At 44.7% G+C, this 27,553-nt stretch overlaps 1 protein-coding gene across 1 annotated transcript; it reads left to right on the forward strand.

The window, feature by feature from the left end:
- The first annotated feature begins 11,439 nt into the window (after window positions 1-11,439).
- On the forward strand, window positions 11,440-22,195 carry LOC146173170 (TNF receptor-associated factor 6-like). Its single transcript, XM_084584022.1, has 2 exons — window positions 11,440-11,849; window positions 20,075-22,195. Exons 1-2 carry the CDS (start codon window positions 11,565-11,567, stop codon window positions 21,272-21,274), a joined length of 1,485 nt encoding a protein of 494 aa, XP_084440148.1. The 5' UTR covers window positions 11,440-11,564; the 3' UTR covers window positions 21,275-22,195.
- Window positions 22,196-27,553: the final 5,358 nt, after the last annotated feature.

Raw genomic sequence — 27,553 nt, forward strand, 5'->3', positions numbered from 1 at the left:
GCTACGCGCTCTCTCGCGATGGGGAAGGAGGTTTTTCTCGAATCTTGTGGAATTTATCATGCGGCGACGCGCGGGCCTCGCGCCGCGACGGTTTAGTAAATATGTGCGCCGATTTCGTCACAGCCGGCAGTCGAACAAACTTCACAGCCATCGCAAACTCCGGCAAGCTCGAAATTAGGTATAGCATCCACTGAGCCTTGATAAAACCACAACATGCAATGGGCCGAACTTCATTCCCAGAGCTCTTTGCTTAGTGCACTCGTCGCTTCAAACCTCCCAGCGCCCCAATCTCGGACTCGACTTGCAGGTCAGGATTATGGACGCATAAGTACTCACCTGTAATGCGGACTAAGCGTCGCACAAAAACTTATACGGGACACCTAAGCTCTGCCTTTAAGGACGTGAGAGTACGCGACCATCATACATATAGACCCCCTCTTTAACCAAGCCGTATGAATGTGTCTGTGTATGCTAGAGGCGAGGTGCCTGACTTGGCCCCCAAAGTCCATTGGAAAGTTGACTGTTATTTCACCTTCCCACATCAAACGAGAAACCCGAGTTGGCAGCTATTTCTAATTTCCAGATATCGTGCAGATATCGTGCACCATCGCTACAAACTATGATTGCAGTTAGGTACCACATGGCAACGCCACGCCATAGCCGTGATTTCTTCGTTCACAGTGCCAACGACAACATCGATGACGACATCAACGCTGACGCCGACGGCGGATTTTCTGAGTAACGGTACATTTAACGAAAACTAATCCCTAGGTTTGCCAAAAACCACTTGCGCAAGCAGATCCCGATCATCTGCCTCGTCTGACCTAATTTACTCCTCGCTTGCCTGTTTAATGACGCCCTCGTAATATGGACGTGCGAGCGACTCAGCCTGAGACACACCTGCCTCGCATACCGGCTATTTCTGCACCCTTGCTCTCACACTGCCAAATTTACAATAGTTTACAGTAGGTAGCGAAGCTTTAGAAGAAATGTTAGCTTGTTCACGTGTTTTATGTCCTAAGGTGACTTGGGCTCTTAGCGACGGCGTAGTTGAGGACTGCGGATAATTTCGACTGCCTGGGTTTCTTTAACGAGCCCTGACATCGCACTGCAACGGGCGCCTTGCTCTTTACTCCTTTGAAGAGCGGGTGCTTGGCCGGGATCGAAGGATCCAACCCCAGTGGTTGGGACCAGCAGTCGAGGGCCTGAACCCCAAGTCACAACCGTGAGCAGGTAAGGTCATGTAGGTCATGTAGTGACCGCAGATATGGAATACTAATAGAAAACAAAAAGGATAAGAAGGTACTGGTGTGCACATGACGGATACCTCAGATCACGGATATCATTTTACTACGAGCTTTACACCGACAGTGTATGAAGTGGCATCTTGCCGGACTCAGCTTTTCGAAGAACACTTGTGAATTGAATGGAAAGAGATGAATTAACTAGATTTACGCGTTGCGACACATAAAAAGGGAGAACGATAGGCATGACTTAGAGGACATAGAGCGAGATAACGAATTGGGGAGGGAACCAATGTCAATTATCGATGCAGCCTCAAGTCAAGAACAAATAGCAGTGCAACAGAACAATTTCAAGATAAGGAAGGACCGTCAGTGTGCGGCAACAAGTCAGATGGGCAGAAGAGATTAGGTTTTACGGGAAGAGGGGGCGGGGGGGGGGGGTATTTTATGGGCATGGACATCGCGCACATAAAATATATTTCAGAGAAGTAATGTCTCCGAAAATGGCAAGTGAAACAAGCAGACAACGGAATGGTCTTTTTCACTCATTATATCATCAAAAGTTAAGTTGGAAATAGAGAACTGTTCATTGAAGTAGCACGCGCTTGAATTCAGGCACAAGACTAGCTCGGTGGCCCTGGCACTTCGACACACAAGAATATGACGAGGTTGCTCGTCTCTGTTATCGCATTCTTAGTAACATAGTTGTGTACTTAGTAAAGTAGTAGTCTGCACCAGCGCGTAGGAAATATTCGTGAGGAAAAATCCTGATTGGTCGATAGAGCTACTTCGTCACACCCAGATGACCTCGTGCGGAAATTTAAACACGCCACATTCAAAATAAACCTCTATAACGAATTGGCGAAGGGTGAAAATGGGAGCAAAATTGGCGAGAGCGTTCCTCTGATTGAGATATTTTAGAAATTAAAAGCCTGTCAATAAATTGTGTTTTTCGCCATCAGGTTCAAATGCACGTATTCTGCATGCCAGACAAGCCCAAAACGCATATTCCACGAATAGTCACTACTACCAAGCGTATTAGAAGAGCACCTAGTGAGCGCGTTACGGTACATGCCAGCCAGTAACTAGTGTTTGGGATGTGTATACTGACGTTACAAGAAAAATAATTTTGAAAATCTAAATGATTGAAACAAGAATTTTTTTTTTTAATCTTGAATTGAAAAGGCAGTGTTTAAGGTTCTTTGCGTCTACTTTTAAGGCGAAACCTTCGCGTCTCCATCCCCCCCTTTTTTTTTTAGTTTCGGTTTCAAACTATCCGAACTACGCACTTTTAATTTCTTAGCGTCATGTTGTGTCTCCTTCAGTCTGCTAAATATGGCATGTTTGTGGTTATGAAAAAATTCCTTTAGAATGAAAAAGCACTGCAAGCGGTGGACAAGACCTTTATTCCCATTAAAATGGGTGCCGTAAAAGTGAAAACAAAGTGTATTAACCTTTGTAAAAACTTGCAACAGATAGCAAAATTAAGCGGAACTCCCCTCCAGTTTTCATTACTGCAAAAACCCACAAGCCTGACATCCCGTTCAGAACTATAATGAGCAAAATAGGTTCCTGGCAGTTTAATGTTAGCCGTTTTTTGCAGAGAAAGCTCACCCTTCTAAAGTTGGACGACCTTTTTCGGACAAAGAACGCTTTAGAGAAGGCGTCCAGTAATTATATAATTATATCCTCATTTTCGGTGGACATCGAGGATTTGTTTAATTCCGTCCCGCATGCTTAGCTGCTGGCACCTGTCCTATCATGCGTTGAAGGTACGGGTGAAATGGCCCTCCCTGGAGCCACCGGTAAAACTATTTAATTTATTGGAGCACTACCTTAAGGTGACGTTTATCATTTTTAATCACCCACCTTTTTTACAGAGCAAAGGTGTGTGTATTGGGTCCTGTGTATTGGCACCTGTTTTTGTACTTTTTAGATATTTTTGACGACTATGTTATGCTTTTATGCACTGATCTTGACAATTCTTTTGAATCTAACGTGTCTAGCATTTTAGGTGTTTTAACATAATATGTCGTGACATATTTTTTACGCATGAGCTCCCATGTGACAGAAAAGTGCACTTTTTAGACCTACGATTAGAGTTCCAAGAGGGTAATTTATGTTTGGATTAGTTTCCCCGAACTAGCAAGGAGCTGTTGACTTTCAACACGGCGCATTCTAATATTGTTAAGCGCGCCATCGCCTCGTTGTGCACTGAGTCCTCGCTATCGAAGTTCTGTCCGCACCAAATGCACGCTAGCCTAGAAAATCAGATTGGTCGCATTTTGGCTGCTGGCTTCCCATCGATGGCGTTGACTGCCGGTGCGGAAACCCTCTTCTAAAAACCTAATCGCTGCAGCAGTCTGAAGACTCATGAAGAACGAGGCCGAGCGATAAAACCTGAAGTTATGCCCTATGTACTCAGAGTGTCACTCAATCTGAAGGAGGCGGCTGGCCGGCACAGTGTACCACTGGTTTTTTCAGCCCCTAAAAAAATGAGCAAACATATGTCCCAGACTTGGGGCGCTGAGCACGCAGGGTGCCGGACAAAAAATCAGCGTACTTTCATCCGCTGTGTGGAAGGAGGGGTAAAGGAGATACCATTGACCTGTTGAATGTCCTATACTGGGCAAACGGTGAGGTGCATCAAAAAACGCCCTAAAGGATATGACAAAAAGATAGAAAACAATAAAGATATATATGCTAATTTGGTCAGCCATTTCAACACGGACAAGTGTGAGCCTCGACTAGAAAACGAGTTGATCCTAGGCAGAAGTAACAACGAAGAGGCCAGGCTACTGTTACAAGCCTTACATGTAAAAAAAAAAGGCAGCCATGTACGTCAGCACTAGACATCAGTCAACCTGTGTGTGGTGGAGTTATTTTTTGTCTGTGTAAAAAATAGTGCAAGGTGATAAGGCACGGGTTTGAAGGTTTGATGAAGCACGCTGAGTGAGTGTGGGCATAGGCTGAGGTTATAAATGTATGTGCCTATCATATATATACAATAAGAAGTCCATTGCCTCGTAGTCTCTCATTTATGTGTGCTAATGTTTTTGTGCCAGAATGTTTTTTTTCACAATTTTACAAGATGCTAAGCTCCGGCAAAGTGCATTAGCGAGGTGCGAACAATCGCGAAATAATAAAAAACGGACAATCTCCTCACATACAACTGCACTAAGCTCAACCCCAATGCACACATAGGCCTGGATAGATTATGGCTTTGGATCGGCTTACGATAAACGTCCTAAATATCCATTGAGAACACTGAATTTAATGTGTTTAAGCAGAGGAGGACTTGGTACATCATACTTTTTTTTTATGTGGAGGACGTAGAGCTAATAATAAATGTTCTTCATGCCAGACACATATGTTGCAGACCTGGGTCTGACCTGATCATTTGAAATCACCCATTAACTCTTTATGTCGGCGAGAGTCTAACAAACTAGCCATGCTTTAAAAGTAACTGATGCGCTGAGTGACAGTATTAGATGCACAAACAATTAGTCGCCATGGCTTCCTAAAGAAAAGCAAATCGCTGCATAGCAATCGTCCCTCGGCATCGATATTGTATGCCAAGCCAGAACAAGAGAGGGCCTTTCGCAGAAACAAAAAAACAATCCGCCGATAAAATCACGCTTGATAACACTAAGATATGAGAAAAATGGCTGCAACGCTCTCTCGATATCCTCCTCCAGTCTAACACGAGTCGTGCGCCGCTGTCACTCGTCCCATGCTGCCCAGTGGCAGTCGTGGGTGACCCGTCCGTCAAGGGTTCTCCTATCAACAAAGTTACGCATTCCGTTGGTGTCTTCGCTTCACACTGTGTAATCAGTCCAGTAATTTAACAGCTCGGGGTGCTCGTAATTTATACAAGCTTTCACTAGCATTTGCGCTATTTGCGGTTCTGCAGCGATCTCTGAAGCGCATGTTCTGGGACAGCCTACTCATCTCACTCTGCAGACAGGTCGTAACACGTGAACGTAATCCGCATAAAATGTTATCCGGCGAACGGAACAAACAAAAACTGTTCAAAATTATTTTTTATACTATACCCCCCCCCCCCTCCCCCTTCGCCGTAGCTAAAGCTTGGTGGAACCTATGTGAAACCTCCGCGGTGATGATTAGGCCGACGAGTCTGCCTGGGCATCAGTGGTTTCATAGCGATTTCACCAAAGGAATTAATGTGGTGCTTTGTTTTTGATAAGTGTGTCTGATTAGTGCCTACAATGACTTGAAGAGCCCAAAAAGGTACACAAGTGAAGTGCAGTAAATGCACATAATGCTGCTGCCACTATTCATCATTAAGAGTAGTTATACTATCTTAAATGAAATCTGCATATGTATATTATTGTTGTAGTTGTTTACTTTAGCTTCTGCACTGATAATAAAAGGGATAAAATTATTCACGCTGAGAAAAGTGCAGATTTATTTTTTTAAGAGAGCGAGATCCCTAAAATGGCAATTGCTACTTTGCTTACTGGGCAACGGCCTAGTAAACAATCGGCTGAGGCGATTGTTGCTTACCCTGCTGATGCTTCTACGCTCTCGCTCCAGCGCTATCTTTTGCAGACACCGCAATTTCGAAGGCTCAAGTTTCGTCCTTTGTGCGAAGCTGTCGGAGCCGCACTCGCTTCCCCGAGGCCTTCGTGGTGCGCTGCTCCTCTGTCTTGGAACGGCGCTGATCGGCCTCTCAGTCTGCAGCAAGCACAAATTTGTCTTGTCTGGTTAGCATCGAGACATGCGAACAAGACGGGAGTCCTTAGCATCACCCGTAGCAATGTGGCACGCCAAGCACGACTCCACACACGCGAGCTGGTTTTGCGGCGAAAGTACGCTCACCGTCAAAGCAGCCGAGCAAGAATCTTGTCAATCGTAGTTGTGCTGCACTCGTGATAGTCGCACCATACCGCGACGTACAGTCAAAGTGTTCTGACTAAATTTTTCATTGTTTCCTCACGGAATCATTGGTCTACCTATGTAAATCGCTAATAATTTTAGTGCTACAAATTCCTTCCTCCGCGATCAGACCAAAACAATAGATACGCTTGCACATGTTGAGCTCGGAGGAAAAAAAATAACCGATATTTTTAAATCGCTTAATAGAACAGGGAAAACTTGTGGCAGAGAGCAAGGGGCGCTGCTGGTCATGCAAACTGCAACACTCTAGAGTTGCGCATGGCATGTCGTCGTCTCCATCAGCTACCATCTGTGCTCTTAAGCGTTTCAACGTCCCACTAGGTTTAATTACGTTAGGAAAGTACCATTTCTATGGCGAAAGCATATCTGGGCTCTTGAGCGGTGCACACAAGGATTAGAAACAGGATCTGTGGACAGGATTTGTGGACAAAGCGTGTCCTCACGAACTGTCACTACCGAAAAAAGATTGCCGTCACTAGATTTCGAACCACTGCCAGAACGAACAGATAAGATTCTATACCCAGCCATGAGACTTAGTGAATGTGGGCGTAGCATGAGGTCATAAATGTGTGCGCCTATTTTGGGAAAATAAACACCCAGGCTAAAAACAATAAACGCACACAAAAGAGATAAGACAAAACAACAGAGCGGCACCAACTTTCAACTATTTATTGCACAAGATAGGCGCACACATTTATGACCCATGCTACGCCCACAATCGCTCAGCGTGCTTTATCAAAGCCGTCGCTTATCGCCTCGCACTATCTTTAGACATAAAATACAGGATGACTGACGTGTCAACGATGAAAATGGCAGCCTTTTTGTTATATGAAAGGCTGTCCATAAATGGCTGGCTGCAAACAAGGACATCGCTGCGAAAGTAAAAGGAAAAAAAAACAAAACAAGAAAGGTGCGTGTTTGGAAGGAGTGGTCTGCATGAAAAGATCGCATACCATGGCTATGACCAGTCGACTTGAGCGTGATGTCCTGCATGTTACGCCTTACTTTAAAAGGAATATGCCGTGTCTCCTTCAGTCTGATAAATATGGCAGTTTGTGTATATGGAAAAAGTCCCTTAGAACTAAAAAGCACTGCAAGCGGTAGACAAGACCTTTATCCCCAATAAAAGAGGTGCAGTGAGAGTGAAAACAAAGTTTAAAAAGAGAGTGGAAACAAAGTTATGCACCGCTGGTTTTTTCAGCCCCTAACAATTTCAACAAACTAATGTCCCGGATTTGTGGCGCTGAGCGCGCAGGGTGCCAGATTAAACATCAGGGTACTTTCATCCGCTGTGTGAAAGGAGGGGTAAAGGAGATATCACTGACCTGTTGAATGTCCTATAATGGGAAAACGGTGCGGTGGATCAAAAAACGCCCTAAAGGACATGAAAAAAAAGATAGAAATCAATAAAGATAGATATGCCAATTTGGTCAGCCATTTCAACACCGACAAGTGTGAGCCTCGACTAGAAAACACATTGATTCTAGGCAGAAGTAACAGCGAAGAGGCCAGGCTACTGTTACAAGCCTTACATGTAAAAAAAAGGCAGCCATAAAAAACACATTGATTCTAGGCAGAAGTAACAGCGAAGAGGCCAGGCTACTGTTACAAGCCTTACATGTTAAAAAAAGGCAGCCATGTACGTCAGCAGGAGACATCAGTCAACCTGTGTGCGGCGGAGTTATCTTTTGTCTGTGTAAATATAGTGCAAGGTGATAAGGCACGGGTTTGATGGTTTGATGACGCACGCTGAGTGAATGTGGGCATAAGCTGATGTTATAAATGTATGTGCCTATCATATATATGCAATAAAAAGTCCATTGCCTCGTAGTCTCTCATTTATGTGTGCTAATTTTTTTGTGCCAGGATGTTTATTTCCCCAATTTTACAAGATGCTAAGCCGCAGCAACGTGCTTTAGCGGGAGGCGAACAATCGCGAAATAATAAAAAACGGACAATCTCCTCACATACAACTGCACTAAGCTCAACGCCAGTGCACACATAGGCCTGGATAGGTTATCGCTTTGGATCGGCTTAAGATAGACGTTCCAAATATCCGTTGAGAATGCTAAATTTAATTTGTCTGCGCAGAGGAGGACTTGGTACATCACACATCTTTTTTCTGTGGAGGACGTGGAGCTAATAATACATCTTCGTCATGCCAGACACATATGTTGCAGACCTGGGCCTGCCCTGGGCTTTTAAAATCACCCATTAACTCTTTATGTCGGCGAGAGTCTAACCAACTAGCCATGCTTTCGAAGTAACTGATGCGCTGACTCTGAGTGACAGTATTAGGCGCACAAGCAATTAGTCACCTCGGCGTCCTAAAGAATAGCAAGTCGCTGCATAGCAATCGGCTCTCGGCATCGATAATGTATGCCAGGCCAGAACAAGAGAGGGCCTTCCGCAGAAGCAAAAAATAACCCGCCGATAAAATCAGGCTTGACAAGAACACTAAGACATGAGAAATGGCTGCAGCGCTCTCTCAATATCCTCCTCCAGTCTATCTTCGTCTTTTTGGCGGCCTTATCAACACACCTGCTGTGCAAAAGTCAGCGAAGCTATACTTACCTCTGGCGAAACTAAGGCTCAGTAAATTGAGGGTTGCAAACAGGGGGCGCCTTAATGATAGCACATTATTTTGCTTACAGCGCCACGCGCCTGTCAGTGTAGAGGGCGAAACCGCCTATGAGCGATACCGTCAGGCCTCTTCGACCGCGAACGTGGGAACTTTAGCTTGTGCCGGAGTAAGGAGTGTATTTAGTTGTATGCGTCTAAGAATGCGTATTTGTGGCGTAGTGAGGGATTTATCAGGGAGAGGAACAGTACGAACAGTTTCCCTAATATTGTCATAGTGAATGTTGATTTCTTTTTTAAAATGGAAGAGTATTGCCCACGTGTGTAGATAAACCCAGGGAATCCCAGGACCCACGCGCTGAAGTTCGCGGGCGAGGCGATGCGCTACCTCAAAACCTGGGATTCCAGAGTGACCAGGAATCCATCTATGTGCGACAGTTTTGGGACGTAGTTTGGTGTGGGCTCTGTTTAGATCATCCTGTAGTTCATCAGGATTACGACCCGTGTGAATCGCACGAATGGCCTGCATTCAATCAGTGTATATGGTATATCTTGAAGCGTTAGGGAGTGCTTGTGCAAGGTCTTGAATGCAGGTGACTATTGCCAGGGTTTCTAGAGTCGCTGTAGAGAAGGATCTATGTAAGGACCGAGGTATGCGTCACTATCTCGCTGCAGCTCTCAATTGAGTAAGCAGCTGCTCCGACGTTACTTCGTGATTCATCTTTGTAGACGATCGTGGAATCAGCAGGGTGAACGTGATCGAAGACACTGGCGGAACGTCTGCCTGGGTTAGTACGCATGCAGCTTCTGCACTGGCTCATCAGCAGCATCGAGACCACCAGTCACAGGAACTGGGAATAGGTCCGGACGCTGCTGCGCAGCTGTAGTCACAGGGTTTGCAGCATCAGCAGAGCCACTCGCAAGGTCTTCAGGGACGAGTTGGGGCTCGGAGGCAGGTGGCTCCTTGTCAGAAGCTTAACCGCACACCTCTCCCAAGAGTTGTGACGCGGCGCCATTCGCCTTTCCCTCAGGGGCCCCAGTAGGACTCTGCTCCTTCTCAGTAGCACACAGTTAGCTGATTGAAACGCCAACGCTAAGCCCTTCATCAAATGACAATCAGCTCTCGGCGGCTCTTTGGAGGACTCCATATGTTCCAAGTTAAGGACAATGAACGGATGGAGTTCGTCAGTGATTCGCGTGGCTTGTCTAAGATCTAGGTGGACCTAGTTCATGCAATAGTTTATGCAAGAGACTAATTACAGAATTAATAGTTTAGCAAGTAGCGCTAAGCGTATTTCCATGGATCTTCCGCTTTTCTTACCTGCGGCTTTTGAGCCGGCATGCGGTGCTTGCTGGAAAATCAAGCGAACGTGCGGCGCTATCGTCGCAGGTGGCACGCGAAAGCGATGAGGGAGAGAATATATTCTCTCCCTCATCAGGCAAGGACACTGCGTACGCCCGCCGCTGTAAATGGGCTAGCCGCCATAATATCATCATCATCACCTTTTGCAAAGAAACGAAGCATTCTCACTTCTGGAACGCGTGTTAGATGAAGGAGCGGGCATGTATACCTGTGTAAAGCGCTGGTACACGAGTCATCTTTGGCGAGTACGGAAGAAGCATCTACGTTTGCTTCATCTAGGTGACAGAGTCATCTACGTCAGACAGAAGCCTAGAAGGTGAAGGCGATGGCTAGGCGTGTAAAAACGACGAGGCTTAAGCGGCGTGGAAGCGAGATGTGGGGAGAGGCTGAAATGTTATGCGCCTGAAGTTAGTCGAAGACCTGCGCTACCGAGGCGCTTGGAGGCAAAGCGCAGGGTTGTGTCATGAGAACTAGGCCGTAGAGCTCATAGCATAAGAAGTGAATGAGAAACCGATGCAAGGCTCGACAGCACTTTAGCGTTTCATATCGCGATTTTAGGTTATCGCAGATCCTTTCTCTATGGTTATCGCGCGAGCGTTGACTAGCCAAGTGTTCCAGGCGCCAGCGATCGGTTTTGGAAGAGGAGAAATCACGATTTTGCATTCTTCTCTCTCTCATTCGCTGTTCGGCGCTACAACCATTCCCCGTTATGAACTCCACACCCTTTCCCTCTATCCTAAGCTTTCCATTCACTGCGGTGAAGTGTGGGCTTGGTTACCTCTTACATTTGCAGACGATAATAAGATTGGTGCGAAGGATCTGCTAAACCTGGTTCTCGGCGGGCTTAATCTAATGTTCTTCCAAATACTGTTCAGGGTGACCCATAGTTTCTGCCTCAGCAGCAATGATGTTACACACGACGAGTGCAGCTTCGTAGCGGCCAATGCAGTCTAATATAATACCAATTATTTCTTTTTTGGGGGGCGCAATATTATCACTGCCTCTTCGCCAAAGGGAACAAAAAAAAATAGATAGCTATACTTGCCTAGAAGGGTGTGGCTCTATGCTTAAGAAACAGCAAAGAGAGTGAGGGAAGCTAGTTTGATATCTATCTCGACACGGCGGAAGATTCTGAACCATAGTGCTGTTCATGTTCTCGGTCAACGCTCGCTCGATAACCATCATATCGCGCTAGGCTGTACTCTTAAAGTCGAAGTTCAATCATCCCATTTTCTTAAAACTGACGCATGCGCCGAGAGGAATGCGCCTCAAGCAACGAATGCCCTTTTTCGCGGAAGCTGCCTACATGATAAAGTGACTCTGCAGAAAGGAAGCAGATAACACTGCGATTGTATACGTGATAATCGTGGTAAAAGAAAAAAAAGCTGCTATAACTTCGCGGAAGCGAGAGACCAGCCCCTTGCAGTTTTCTGAGGATCTGTCGAGAGCTGAAGGCGATGCAGCCGGCAGGACCAGAGTGCATATTAGTCGGCTTCGCCAAAGAGTTGGACTGGAGACCGCTATGCTTCGTTAGTCCGATGCCACGGAACAAGATTTGCTGTACGTGCGGAGTCGTGAGCATCTTGACTGCCCATCTTCCCTGCACGCACCTGATGTGCCAGTTTTGCTACGGAAGGTGCGTCGACAAATTTGACATCATCTGCCCTCTGGACGGCCAACTCTGCCTGGGCAATGACGTCGACTGGAAGGACGCCGAGGTCGAAGATATGTTGAGAAGGAGGGTAAGTGAGGGCAACCTTCAGAAAGACAAGAGGTCGCTTTACGAGTATCATCTACTTTGTTAAAGATGTTGCTTCGTGAACAGCCAAAGACGAAGCGTACCCAAACCCCAAGAATTCCTTTCGTTATCAACCTTTGATGCCTGCCCCCCGCCCCCCTCCCTTCATGGCTTTACGCCTGAGCACAGCTTTGCAAGCAGCACCAACACTCTTGGGATGAAATATTTTATGCAAAAAAATTCACGTTTCGGATAGCGCCCAGGCAAGTTAAGCCAGTGTTGTCTTTCGCCTTTCTAAATCTCTGAGGCCAAGTATAAGCTTCGCTAACGTATGTATACTCAGGCGAGCCACCCGAGCTCTGCGCAAGTACGCAGATTTCCACGTCCGCGTACTAAAAAACTACGTACTAAAAATGCAAGTGAAACAAAAAAAACTGAAGCAACTACTTACCAAACGTAGCGCGCTCCCTAAAATACGGTATTTTTACAATAAATATTCGCAGTTAGCGTACAGCTCGAAAATAGCCACAACGCCAAATCATCTAAAAAGCAGCCAGGAAATGTAATAAGTATCCCAATTTGATTATGGATTGCCCATTCTGACAACACTGTAAATTCATTGTGGTAAGCGCATTGGCACTGATCCGCTGTCGCTTTTTATTTTTATTGTAGCGTTCCATTGCACTGTGCTCAGCTGCCCTTTGTGAAACAGATTGAGAGATCTGGCTGCCTGGGCTCACTTCGTTTGGCTGTTAGTGTATCTCACTGAACTATTTCTCGCAGGCAACTCCCGTCTGATGCTCTGTGCTGGATTTCTAAAATAGCACGTACAATTAGACTAATTCCTATTCAACCTTCTTTCCTCAGTGAGCGTAGGTGATAGTAACTTATTGGGCTGCGATATTTCCATATAATGGCAATACTTTGACAATTAGACTAATTCCTATTCAACCTTCTTTCCTCAGTGAGCGTAGGTGATAGTAACTTATTGGGCTGCGATATTTCCATATAATGGCAATACTTTGAAATGCTACTGAAAGCGCGACGTGTGGTTCTTTGTCAGTGCTGTGTGGTGCATGATAAAGTGGACTGCTAGGCGACAAAGGCTTAAACACAGGCTTGGCGTTTCGGGTGCATAAAGACGCACAACGATTACACAAGCATGTTCCAAAGATTGAGAAAAAAAAAACGGAAACGGTTAACTTTACTCCGTAGCCCAACGTCGCTGCTAAGGACAACAAAATAAGGCTGTAGCGGCGCATGGCGTGCGCAGGAGGGCCTCCAGCTTGTGGTGCCGAACTGTGCTGATGAAGCGGCGTTATTCCATTAGATGTAATCGCAATATCATAGCAGGCGCGTTCGGTACAATAAGATCAATTGCGTCGTCATGACAGCTGCAGTCGATGCCACTGGCTGGAAGGCCTTCTTTGATAGGTATTTCCTGCTGACTACTAGCGCGTACTGGCTTGTCATTCTACAGTGGCGTCAAATTTGCGTCAACTGTAATAGGATTCTAAGGCAAGGTCCTCGCTGGCGTTTCTTAATTCTCCTCGCATCCCCGACGATCCGGGTAAAAAGGAGGGTGGTTAAAAAAGAAGTAAAAAAATAGTAAAAGGGCATGGATGGGGGCGGGGGAGGTGGCGGCGCGCGCCTAGGGAAAGGAGACTTGCCGCAGCTAAAAGTCCCCCCCCCCCCCCCCTAGAAATATCTTTCATTGCGGTACTCTGGATACCCTCGAACACCTTCTCTGTGTTTGTCCCGCATTTGTCAGTGCGCGTGAAAAACTTTTGAAATTTACGCGAAATCTGGCTGTCGTGCACAACTGCAGGAAGCTGACTTTCATAGCAGCACCGCCTACAAGGCGCGGAGCGCTTGCGTGGGATGGTGCGTTTGTTGGAACGGCGCGGACCTCGCGGCTCGTTTTTTTTTAAAAGCATATGTGCCAGTTTTTTGCCGTGGAAACTTTGTATCTTACGCGGCTTTCTTATCTGTTCGCCTCCTTCCTAGGCCGCCAGCTCATTCGCACATTTATTTCTACTTACCTTATCCATCACACCTCTTATCTATATCCTATCCGTCCCTCTCGGGTTTAATTCGCCCGTTGTGGTGTTCCGCCCCTAAACTGTAGGAGGCCGTTACCGGAGCACGCCACCCTGTATCCTTTTAAACCCGCCATAAAACTGCCATGTTATATGTTATTGCTTAAAATAAGAAATTCTCTCACTAAAAAGCGTGAAGAGGAAAGACCCATTCACAGTGGCAACTGAGAGGTTGTGTGATCATTTTGGTCGAAAAGCTACAGTCGCAGGCCAGTCGAGCATTGATCGATTTGCCAGCCGCGGATGTTTCTCTTCATATTACTGTTTTTTATTTTGGGCACTTAGCTGCTTTGATTTTCTTTAAATTGGCCTGAGCCCGAAAAAGCTTTGCTTGTCCGTGCTCCATCTCTCTTCCTATTATGTTTGTTTTAGAGTGTTCTGTACTAGTTAAGTTTTTCAGGGTCGTGTTTCCGCATTTAAGTATCAATTGAGCTATAGCTTCAAAATGGCAAACCTGTGTGACCGCTGAAAACCAAAAAAAGTATACATTCAACGCGACGACCATGATGGTCCCGTACCATGCGGCTAAAGGTCGACCGACAAGAAGGGATTTGCCCGCGGCAAACCTTGCGCACTACCGCCCGACGGCGTGTCGCCGGCCGCCGGCGGCCGTTCGCCGCCAATTAAATTGGGCAAGATATTTTCGCCGGAGGCCGGGCCAATGGCCACTCTTGCACGCGACCACTTTGCGATGGCAGCTCCACCACTGGAGAGGGTGGCGCTAGTGTCGACCTAGGGAAGCAAGTAGAAGCACGTGACTCCGCTTACTGCCGCCGAAGCAGGTGCTGGATAGGATTTGTATAATATGTTTTACAAGCTAAATGTCGTGGGTTTCTCTGCAGGTTTGCATTTTGACGTGTGCCAGCATCGCACACTTTCATCTTGTGTCGTAGCCGTTGTTGCTTTAGTTTGTTTAAGCTGTTGACATGGTCTATTACTGCACTATATACGCAATAAAACTCGGTGCATGCTCCCATTTCAACCCGAAAAATTAGCTGAAGTAAGCTTGGTTAAACAAGTTACTAATGTGTCAAGAAGTGAGCGGTCATTCCTGTGCGTGCAACATGCGCTTCATCAAGCAAGAATTCGTCTATATAGAGTTGGAGAGCTACGTGAGTTGAGGCCGAAGGGCTGGCGCTAATTAAAGTTTGTCGTTTCGCTTATCACTTCTGAAGCTAACGAAGTCTGACTGTTGGCGGGATAGGAAAATACTGGCTTCTTCACCGAGTAGTACCTACCCAGAGCAATGAATGTTCATCTCAAAATGATGTGTCAGATTTCATCTCAGTGAAGGTAGTGATGCTCAAAGCTAAACGTTTCTGCTGCCACGCGCCGCTGTACGCGTTGTGACTCGCCTTAGGCAAGTTCAGCAGTAATTTCAAATGCCCGCGAAAACAAATAACCATGCATACCATAATCTGCTCACGTAAGGGTAAAAAAAACTACGTGGAAATTTAGACACCTAACTGAAGCTCGAGTGGCAATGGTCACGATCAGTGTTCAAGGACCAGTGCACCTCTGCGCAGTCGCTTTAAAATAATTCTTCACGTCATACCCACTGTAAAGCTTGATTATTCAAGGATCAAGCCAATCAAGCCAGTGGCGCCGCTTCTGCCGGCACTGTCTCGGGTGGTGACAGTGCCCTGCATCTGTCACAACCTGTGAGCTCCGTTCCTCTAGCAGAGCATTGATTCCCGAACAAAGCAGCGATGTAGCAGTGCAGCAAGTAATTTTTTAAAATGTTTACCGTGGTTTATGACCCTTTATATTTTAAATTTAATATCGTTTGTGCATGTGATAAATAACAGCGGCCCTAAAATGCTACCGTGCGTGACGCCATGAGTATTTTGTAGGAGAGAAGACATGTTATCTGTTTATAGACGCACACTCAGTCCTGTGGTCGAGCTAAGTCAAGCAGGGAAAAAGAATTTCCTCCAATACCATAATACTGCAGCTTTTTAAGAAGGTTGTGGTGATGAAGGTAATCAATGCCTTGCTGAAATCCACAAAAACGGCAACAGTAAGCATATTCGTTTCAATATTCAGTGAAATATTTTTTTTAGTGCTAATAAAGATTCTGTTGACCTACTTTTTCTAAAATCACATTGTGCATCTCTTATTTCTTTTCTCAAAAGCTTAGTTATGCGTGAAAAATATTTTTTTCAGTCCCCTTAGAGAATACTGGAAGAACAGATAGATATCGGTCGATAATTCGTGACCATGTTTCTGTCACCGCCTTTAACATCACAAATGCTCTGGGTGTTTTCATTTTGCCTGGGAAGTTAAATGACTCTAATGTTCAAATATAGATATAATTAAGAACTGAACTCATTGCCGGTAGAACATATTGACTGATATTATCAGCAAGTTGTCTATATCTAATGTCTTAACTGTTTAAAAGGCACATAAATGTATACAGGCTTCCGATTGATCAGTTGTCTGTAGGTATCTGGTTTCTGTAATATTACAAGAGTTCAGTTATACAAGCAGGATTATTAAACAAAACTGTAGCGTTTACAAAGTGGCTGTGGAAGTATTCTGATAGCTCTTTGTCGTGCAATTCATTCCCAATGAATTTTATAGCACCTCGTATAGAGCTTTTTTTCGCGACATAGAACATTATTCATTACTCCTCAAGCAATCTCTGGTGGCCGCCTGATAACATCAGCAAAAAATATGCTCATAATATGCTAACTTTTCTCGCATGTTTGCTGTTTATTTTAAATTCTTTTAATGTCATTTCTAAACATGTTTCCAAGAACGAATGATAAGGTGGTTTTTGGTTCTTTTATTTTCTATGAAAGCTCGCGAGCAACCCAACGTTTGCTGGATTTTGTTTTTTAGGAATTTTGTGTACTTTAGTGGAAAGTGTCTGGCGTACAAACGGTCTAACAGTTTTATGAATTCATCATAGGCATCGTTCACACTAGTGTTATTAATCACTGATGAAAACTCTTGTTCAGTTCAGTTCAGTTTTATTCCTTAAAGGCCCCCATTTCAGGGGGTGTTACATAAGGGGTGGGATTACATTTGTAGCGAGGAAAACAAACAGCGATGGTAATTTAACATTGAAGGTGATCTGTTACGCGTTCTTGAAAAGCAGATGTTGAAGCGATGGCGACGATGTCATGGGGTAGGCCGTTCCAGTCCGTGGCTGCTCGAAGAAACAACGAAGCTGAAAACGTAGCAGTGCGTGATAGTGGGCGGGCAACTTGAAGGGGATGACTGGTGCGGTGAGATATGCGTGATGCGGCGGTGATATACGGTGCTTGATTGAGAGGAGAATAAAAGCATTTGTGATAAAGGGTGTAATGATGTCATCTTGCGTAATGATGTCATGTTTAAATGTCTCCAAGCCATAGTGAGTGTTTGTAGTATTGTTTTGTAGTTTTAAATGAATATTTACGACATGTAACGAAAACTGAACAGTGGGCACTGACGTCCGATGAAATTGTAGCGCTGTTGTAAACTGACGTATTAATATTAGATGTAAGGAGGTCAAGTACTGAAGATGTTGCTAATGTGACACGTGTTGGTGTCATAATTATGTTTTTAAAATGTAAATGAAAGTGCAATTGTATTTAATTCAGAAGCGGATTTGCTGTCACGTAAGGTGTCGATATTCAAATCTCCACCGCCGATCAATTGAAGGTTACTGTCGCAAGCACAATCTAAGAATAATTTATAAAGAAAACAATCATGCAGTTTTTCCACTTGGAGGCCGATAAAGCACAGATATCTCATTCGCCATCTGCATAGTTAACAATCCAGAGTCATCTGTCACCGCATTCAAATCAGACAACGGGGAACATTTCTTAGCTTCCATTACAAGAATTGCTATGCCACCACCTCGTCGGTCCGGGCAATTGATAACAAAAAAGGTCGTAGCTGTCAAAATTAACCATTTTACAACCACTCGAGTACCACGTTTCGGAAAGCGTCAAAACACCAATTTTGAATTCAAACAGGTTCAAGAGAGGACCAATTCCTTCTTCTTTGCCACCAACAAAATGGGCCTTTGTGAATTACACGGTCCCATAATTCTAAATCACATTTAATGTCACAAGGTAACGCGGGCTGGAAATAAATTTATTTGGTGATTTATGTTGTGAGAACAAGAAGAAAGAGCTCAGTGTCATCATTGAGTCCTTTCAACCAAAGCTGTCGAGTATTCCCCCTGGCTGGAACGCATCCTCTTGACATCCCATTCCCTCATTATTCGAATGACAGGCATATTATCAGCTTGCTTTGCGAAACTCTTTCTGCTGCTCGTCCAGAATGTCTGCCATTTGAGCAGAAATTTTCTTTTCACCATCATTTCAAGAAGCCTTTTCTTCGATGGGCAGAGATGTTCATTTTCATAGACGGGGGTTTTATCTTCTAGACCCAGGTAATCGTTTGGCAGGCGTTCTTAATGAGCTTTCCTCAAACCAGCGGGCCCATTTGTTTAACCTACACCAGTGTAGGAAATTTCCTATACCTACAATGAATTTTTGCTGCACTGCTGTAGGTTAAACAAATGGCCCTAGTGAAACTGAACAATAATGTTGCTCTTTTTTTTCTTGCTGTGGCCGAAATCGATGAGAAATTTCAATGTGGCTTTTATTAACGAGCTCACTTATCGTGCTGCCGATTTCGGAGAGTATTTGTGTGGAAGATTCATTTTCTTTTTCCACTATGCCCCTTGAATTCCAATGCTAATTTTTCTGGAATATTGCTCGGATTGAACAGGCCGGTATTCCATATCTTGAAGCTTGGTTTCAGGGGATAAACATGCTGCTCGAAATGCCTGATTCGGAGCCTCAAGCTATGTGTGTTTTGCAACCGTCTCATTCAGCTTTTTTTTTTTCAAGGTCGTTTGTTTTATGTGCCAATTCTATACTCCTGGTCGTATTTATTTGCTCAGTTTTCAGTTTTCGCATTTAGCTAGTCAAGTCTTTCAATAGACTCGCAAAATGTTTTTCCTTATTTCCTCAATTTCTCCTTCAATTTAGCTAGTTCATCTCTTATTTTGTCCTTGACTTTGCCTGTATCATTGCTCATAATACCGGTGAGTACTTCGCTTTCCGGTGAAAAAAGAAAAAAAGGTAAAACTTAACACCTGAGCACAAAATTCAGTATGACTACTCTAGCAATCAACAGCATCATAATTCTACTTTGGCAGCAGCAACGAAGCAAAATATATTTTCACTAACATGCAGTAAAGCAGAATACTTAAGCGAGGACAACACATGCTTCGCTGCAACTATCCTACTTCACTACTATTGGCATCGAACAGCAGCAGGAGAACTATCGCACGAAATATGACGACGTGTAATGTTTTGCTTAAAAGCGGTAAACTCGTCGAGACAAATAAAAACTCTTTAGTGTCACATGCCCGAATGATTTAGTTGTTCTGGTGGTAATAAGATTGAAAATATTACCTTGTTTAGCTGGTAGTAAACCTCATAAATGGCACGTGCACAAGGCGAATGAAGCAGGACGAAGGAAGTTGACGAACACAGCGATGACTAAAAAATAAGGCTTTTTATATTTTTCACGCGAAATAATCAGGGAAAACAGCAAAACCCTATATATAATGAGCTAGTGAAAACAACCTTATTGATGAATCAGAGCTGTGTTTTTATACTCTTTTGTTGTTATTGTTTTTCGCTGTGGCTTTGCTATTCGTTTTACAGTACCGTCTCGGGGTGGTTCGATGGTGAAACTTTTTATCGCTTTAATTAAGGAATCACTGATGCAGAAAACGTCCGAGAGATTTCGGGATGTTCAGCACAGCCCGTCTGGAACAAGTGGTAAATACATTTGATGCATTAAAATTTTAAGAGGACCACAAAGTTGAATCCACCTACCTATTGTAACCACAGCCCGTCTGGAACAAGTGGTAAATACATTTGATGCATTAAAATTTTAAGAGGACCACAAAGTTGAATCCACCTACCTATTGTAACCACTCCGCATCTTGTCTGTGCTTGGTGCCTGGTTATGCGTCGGATTTTGATGAAAAAAATACCTCAGCTTCGTACCGCATCTATCTGGATTTTTCTGAAAGGTGTAATCTAGTTCTGACTACTTTACAAGCCATTCAGAAGAGTATTGTAATCTTTTGTTTCTTCGTTTTGTGTTCTAGGTAAAGTGCTGGAACGAAAAGTATGGCTGCAAGAACCAGATGCCCGCTTCGACGATCTGTGGGCATATTCGGGAGTATTGTCAATTTCACTCGGTATCTTGCTTCAAGTGCTCAGCCTCAGTTTTGCGAAAGGATATTTGCGAACATCTGCAATCAGAATGTCCTGCTTGGGTGCCATCTCTCGCGTCCCAATGTGGACAGGCCAGTTCCACGGATGAAGTAGCGATTTTTCCAACTAGTACTTGGGCATTTGAACGGCAAAGGCATGAAATTGCAGCTTTCCTTAAGCGACTGCCTGTTGAATGGGAATCACGTGGTAAGAGACTAGTCAAAATCTATCACAGTGTGAATGATGTGAAAGAAACACTGAGTAAAGAAATTATCACCTTAAAGGAGAGTTTGAAAAAAGACCTCACTGAGAGAGAAGTGAATGCACAAACCAGGGCATTATTCGAAAGCTTGAAAGAACTGCCAGAAATTGTGAGGAGAGCCGAGGAGACTTTCGCGACGAGTAGGAGCCAAATCCTCGATTGTAGTGAGCAGATAAAGGAGCACTTCGTATCGACAAAGACTCAAGGTGAAGATCTTGCGACTGCACTAGATACATTGAGTGAGACACTGAAAAACGAGGTGGTTGATGTGAGGCAACCGAATTCTGAGATGATTGCGCAGACTACGGATGACACTCAAACATCCAGAACTGAAGGAAAACAAAGATGTCGCAAGACCACAGAATTGACCCGAGAACTAGTCTCGCTTGCTAAGCAGGTCAAATCCTGTGTCATGTTTCTTGAAAATGTTGAAGCATTCAGAGAAGCTGCACTAAAAAATGGATGTACCGAATATTTACATGACAAAGTGTACCTTCGTGGCTACTTCATATCACCTGGTATAAAATTCATGAAGCAAGGGGATTCGGTAGTGTTACATGCTCTCTTTCAACTACACAAGGGTGACTTGGACGACGCCGTTCCGTGGCCTCTCTTTTACAATATAAGGCTTAGCGTCCTACATCCAATGACCGATCAAAGGTGCGAAATTGTTGTCAGACCGGTTCAGTCTCAACATGTTGAAAGGCCTGCGGAATCAAGTAACCTGATCGCTTGGTATGCTGACACTGCCTTGGAGCTGCAGAATCTGACCCGTGATGGCTACGTGCTCAGCAACAGGCTTCGTGTGAAGTGGCAGTTGGTGCTGTGAATGGTACGGGAGCAAGATTAGTGGCCGACAGGGTGTCATCTGGGCCCTGCTTGTATTTTACACCTACTGTTGTATGTTTGCATGAGTCGGTATATGTAATACCTCACCAAAAAGGTCGTTTAGGAAATAAAAGGTGACATTTCGACCACACTGAATTTGGATGATTTGGCATTCAGTAAAAAAAAAGCGCATTCGTATGGTGCATTAGTTTCTTCAAATTAACTGCGAATCCGCTGTAAAAATCCACGATAAAAAGTTCTCTCTAGTAAGTTACCCTAAACACACGTATTCTTTAGCCGTAATTCCGCCTCAGTAGTCCTGTCAGTGGGAAACCGAGAACATTATATTTTGTAAAACTGCAGTTCTTTTTCGTCAAATGCGCAGATGAGAGAGATGCACCTGTTGCGTGGTCATTAGGGTAAAAAATTATCCTAAACTTAATGTCCAACCCGAATAACAGATTATATATCCTAGTTAGCCTCATTCTCCTTGTTTTGAAATCTTGATGTGTGAAGCAACTAGGGTTACCCTACGCGGTTTGTTTCGTTTGAGCTAGAAACTATTACTTGGTAGCCACAATCGCTTTAGTGGACAGTTTAGTGTGAAGGGGATGCTGCTGATGGTGATTTTCTACTCAACTGCTCGCGAAAGCTGAAACGCTTGTTTGTTAGCATCAAATCTTTATTCACCAGTGGTTCCGAGCTCAAATGCTTTCCTAGCAGGAATGGTTATGCCTTTCCAGGTTCGAATTTCACTCATGTCACTCAGTGCCAAGCTTCTCCTGATCAACAGAATAAAAGCGAGCGGTGCTTTTTTCTTTAGCACTTCTGCATTCTACTGTTCAACAATAAAGTGTTATTTTGTCGGCGATGGCTTCTATTTCATGTGGTACTGCCCTGGGATGGTGCCAATAAAGTACTTGTTTCTCAAAAGAGCGGCTACTTGAGTTTACACATTAGCAAAATAAATCTATTGGGACCAGTATACTGAGTGAGCATCGTGAGCTCGTTGAAAATAAATTACGCACCTTTTTGGTGCCTTAGCTCGTCTGCCCCTGGAAAAGACACAAAAATACAGTTTATGCATATATTAAAGCCCTCTGTCGACTATCAAGCATTCATCCTACCCTGCACGGTAGCTCAGCATCAAGGCTATCTATTTCCGAGCCCAAGTTTACAGAATCTAATCTTAGCAGCACCAGCTGCTTTCCGATGAAGACAAAGAAGGCCGGTTTCACGTGTCAGCCCTCGATTTAAAGGCTGCAAAGAAAGATCGAGAAAAAACCGCAAACGGTGACTAGCGCAACCTAGAACACTGCAGAAACATACGCGAGTGGCCGGAATCTTCGAGGAACATCTCGGAACATCTTGCACGACAAAGAAACTGATAAAGCAGTGTCTCGCGACAACGAGCATGATCAAACAAAACACAGATTTGATACGCTTGCCAGAATCGATGATAAAGCCGCATGCATGCGGCTGTCACGAAAAAAAAAAACAAATAGATTTTAATGGTTTGCGGCAATACTATGCCGAACCGCCACATACCTAACTACGCCGTACCTCACCCCAGCGCAACGCCCGTCCCATCAATGTGATGAAATTTTGTTGTCTACAGTGCACGACAAAACCAGACCTTTTTGCTGATCCTAACTGCATGGTCCTGAAAAGGTGTGAAATTGCTGTTTAAAAAACAATTCCTCGTAAACAACTCTAGTGCTTGAGGCATTGGTTACTGTAAGAATATGAATATGTTTTGAATCTGCATTTATGATCTTGAATACAGCACTAATCTAAGGAACGTTTTTGTCTACCAACCACATGCCGCGTAATTACGACGTTAATATTTTTCTGAAATAAATAGGATATAACGTGCGCCTTTTGACATCGCATGTCACAAAAGTTGGTGCCCAGCCTCGGCCAACTGCACAAAACCACAAAAACCTGGAATGAAAAGGTTTCATAATTTAGCCGCAGGAATCTGGCAAGAGTTAAGTGTTCCGATGACCCGCCTTTTTTCCCGGCAATTCTTACCGAGAGGAAGCAAAATGTGCAGCTAAGTTCGTGTGTCGCACAAAATTACCACTAATACTAAGAAGTGGAAGCTGTGACAGATTTTCTATTCTTGGGTGCCAAGATTACCTCGGAAGGAGACTGCAGCCATGAAATTAGGAGACGCCTGCTTCTGGGAAAGAGAGCAATGGTTAGCCTTGACCGCCTAGTAAAGAGCAGAGACATTAGTCTACCAACCAAGATCCGTATAACCCGTGCTATGGTCTTTCCAGTTGTGATGTATGGATGCGAGAGTTGGACTGTGAAAAAGGCTGACCGCCGAAGAATTGACGCGTTTGAATTGTGGTGCTGGCGAAGACTCTTAAGAGTTCCTTGGACTGCCAGACGATCAAATCAGTCGATATTGTCGACCATAAACCCTGACTGCTCATTGGAGGGTCAAATTCTAAAGTTAAAGCTCAGCTACTTTGGTCATCTGATGAGAAGAGAGGAGTCGCTGGAGAAAGATTTGATGTTGGGAAAGGTTGAGGGTCGCCGGAGAAGGGGTAGGCAGCGAACGCGATGGTTAAATGGCATTCTCGAGGCATTGCAGATGAAGCTATGTGATGTTAAGAAGATAGTGAAAGACCGGAAAGCGTGGCGTGACATGGTCCATAGGGTCACGAAGAGTCGGACACGACTGAACGCCTGAACTGAACTGAACTGAACTTCACTTATTAAAAACTGGAAAATATTTGCCACCTGGGAGTTAAAGGGACTGCGAAATTGCCCGTAAGGCCGCTTATAGACATTTTCAAAGTGCAGAACGAAAAGTTTTTATCAATAGCCCATATTATGTTTAAATTCATAGCCCTATCGGTGGCATGGAGGTCAGGTTTGGAACTAATTCGCTTTGAGATCATGCATCAGAACTACGAAGAGTGACAGGCCGGTAGAGGCTGCCATTCGCTGCAGCCGCGATGACCACGAGATCACAGGCAAACTTCCGGTAGTTCCGAGTGCTGCATGCGTGAACCTCTGAGCTTGGCGCTTTGGTTCACGTCGTTAACGGAGAATGCGGTGGCGTATGGGGAGGCGCGTCGGCGCCTGAGTGTAAAAAGCGCGCAAGCTTCCCGATTCAACAACGTGCTCATTGTAAACTACTGCTTCAGATCATGTAAAGGAGCAGCCATAGCCTCCTACATTATCCATGCTTGGTCTTGGGAGCCGAGATCAATGCATGCCAACCGTAGTGTTCAAGGCCGTGGTGCCATAAAAGAGAAGTGCTCCATCGGCGGGCCCATGTTGTGGCGAGAGAGCAGCCGCTACTGTGCACCGCTAGTGGCAGCACTTTGTTCAATGGCTGTGCCATAGAGTAAGATTACATATATATATATATATATATATATATATATATATATATATATATATATATATATATATATATATATATATAAGCAGATAAATGAAGGGGAAATGAGCGTGCTCGTTATATTACGTGAAGGAAAGAAGCCAACAGTCGGCGAGGCCAAGGAAAGCATTGGGTATTGTATTTTATGTATTTTGCATTTTTGTCTTTTATTTTAATTTAATTTAAAAAAGAAGAAAAGAAAAACGAAAAAAGTAAAATACAATCCCCAATGCTTTTCTTGGCCTCGCCGACTGTTGGCTTCTTTCATATATATATATATATATATATATATACATACATATATATGGACACTCGACGCCATTTGCGGCCGAGCTCGAGGTTCCACGACTCAACCGGACGGCGTTGCACCTACAAAAAAGGTTTAGCTTCAGGACTGTATGTAATTAAAAATGGACTGTCGACAGGTCGAAGAAACGGAAATAGATTATTTGGTTACTAAAAGCAAGGAAACATTAAGTGCAAATAGTATTAATTGTCACGGCTTGGCGGCATCCGCCGCAACCTCCCGATTCAAAAGGTTCTGCTTTATCTATAGCCCCATATGCACTTGCGAACACTTTTTGCGTCCCTGTCGTGCCCTATAAAAGGGGCTCGAGAGTGGGTTGACGAGTAAAGTCGTTCTGTATTGCTTCAGGTACTGCCTCCGCAGTTGGTTAAAGCGCTCGGCTCGTGATCCAAGGAACGGAGGTTCGATTCCTGGTTGAGACAGAATTTTTATTTTAGATCTCAGCTCTTCGGCCCCCGTTCCTGTGTTTCACATCGTCGTCGCCGTCGGCGTTGCCGTGGGCGTCGTGCCTCGTAACCAGCTCCGCTCCTCCTTCAGCCTCCCGCTCAGCCCCCCTCTTCCTCCGTGGCGGCGACCGCGCACGTTCTCGGATTGCTGCGCGCGCTCCTGCCACCACCACTCATGCCACCGCAAAGCGGCGCCAACAACCGGCGTCCAGATAATATTGAACAGCCGCACAGGAGTGGTTCATAGGGCGTGTATAATATAGGAGGCTATAGAGCAGCACACAAAATAGGTGGCGTCAACCTTCGAGTGCCGGCCGACGGCGCAACAACAGCGTACTATATAGCCACGTCCTGTGTTTGCAGCATGGAACGTTTGTGCGCCCTGTTTCTATTTAAATGAAACGTGTGTCAAAAATCGTCTGCCCTCACCTGCATCGCGAAAGTGCACACATTCGCACCGGTTACATGCAGCACCGTATGCAGGAGGTTACAGCAGGTGCCATTCGCGAGCGCTGCGGGCGAAGGCACTCTGACCGTTCGCTACTATCTGGTCATTTCTATAAGGCTTTTTGTTGTCAACAAAGGCACGGCGGACGGCATTTCGGAATCGGTCAGCGCAATAGCACGTAGTTTACTTATGACAGTGCCTTATTGTCAACAACATTTTCATTATAGTATAAGAAGATGACTGAGTTCAGCGACGCCGCAGCGTGCAAGCTGACGGGGAGCCAAGCCGCACAACTAAAGCTAAAACTGTATTAGCTAAAGTATTATTACCAACACACTTTTGTAAACCTACACTCGTAATGTTATGCTTTGTTGTGTTAGTTTGTACAACCAGTCCCCTCTTTAATGCAGTATGGCCGTGAGGGTACATTAAGTAAAAATAGATCACTGAACAATACTGCTCATCTTATTTATTTCGGATGGTAACAGCAAGATGATCGAACTGTGAAAACAACTGTACTATCTGTCGTCTGTGTATAGAGTTTCGGTACAGGTCTTTAGAAAAAGATCCAGGAATGATTGATCATTTTTCCATCCGATGCCACGACCAAGAAACTTGTGCTTGTTTGTTTCCATAGTGGTGCAATAATTTTATAGAACAGGAGCTCCAGTAATGACTAACACCGCCGGTGAATGACCGAAGCAGCCTGTTTAATTATCCGTCATCCACGAAACTGCGTGAAATGTACTGGTCAAGGAATACCATCCACTTTGGCTTGCATACTCTTCATGCATAACGAAAGGTTTGACACATCGGTTCAAATGTAAAGAACATGCAGGAATTTTCACTGCGCGTTCGAACGCCTAAAAAAAGGCCAGTGCTACCGTGAGTCCACACTGACCGATCGCCTTCGTCAAATTTGAGAGTGGCTGCTTGATGTTCGAATTTTCCGCACCGTAGCCTAAGCATGTAAACGAGGTCTCATTGTGACCTGCGGCATGCATTGAGAAATGCCGGGAATTCAAGGATCTCAATTTCTACTACTTTTGCGGTCATAATACCAATCAGAAGTTTCTTGTTTATGCCATAAAAAAAATACCTGGGTGGAGGGGAGGGGTGGAGGAGGCTGGGCTTAGGTTCTTTTACGAGCTGTGAATGCGATAACATTTTATTGTTCCTATAGTTTGTGCACTCGAGTCAAGGGCTGAGGTTTCGGAGATTCATGCGAACGCTTTAGAATAGTCAGTTGGGGATTTTAAAATTCTTTTGGAGCCCAAAATATTCAGCTGTTGGCCTGGGCCAACAACAGGTTTGTTCGCTCCTGCGTTGATAGCGCCATGGGGTTGGTAAAGGCATTTTTGTGAGCTAATCTTGGGGACGCTGGATTTTCATGCCGATTCGGTTATAATGATTTCTCGCTGAAGAAGCGAGTCTATCCGGCCAAGAAAAAAAAATTTGCGCGTTTCCTCGTTAGAGCGGCTTCACCTGCTTGCAGCCCACTCGATAACATGGGGTGGTGTCAGAAGGGCGTGTCTGATCAATGCTGCCTGAATAAGAAGGTCTGGTCTGTACTCCGGCGACGAAAAGACTGTGGCGGAAGAAACTCGTGCCGCATCTGGGAACGCCATTGCAATCTAGCTAGCCAGTTTCCTAGTAGCTTTCTGCGCTAACTAGAT

The sequence above is a fragment of the Amblyomma maculatum genome, chromosome 11 (assembly GCF_055883805.1).
Source record: "Amblyomma maculatum isolate TAMU_Amacu chromosome 11, ASM5588380v1, whole genome shotgun sequence".
NCBI classification, from domain to species: Eukaryota; Metazoa; Arthropoda; class Arachnida; order Ixodida; family Ixodidae; genus Amblyomma; species Amblyomma maculatum.

Coding starts and splice junctions, on each gene's coding strand:
- LOC146173170 (XM_084584022.1), top strand. CDS start 11,565: ATGCAGCCGGCAGGACCAGAGTGCATATTAGTCGGCTTCGCCAAAGAG. Junction 11,850..20,074: donor AAGATATGTTGAGAAGGAGG/GTAAGTGAGGGC, acceptor TTTGTGTTCTAG/GTAAAGTGCTGGAACGAAAA.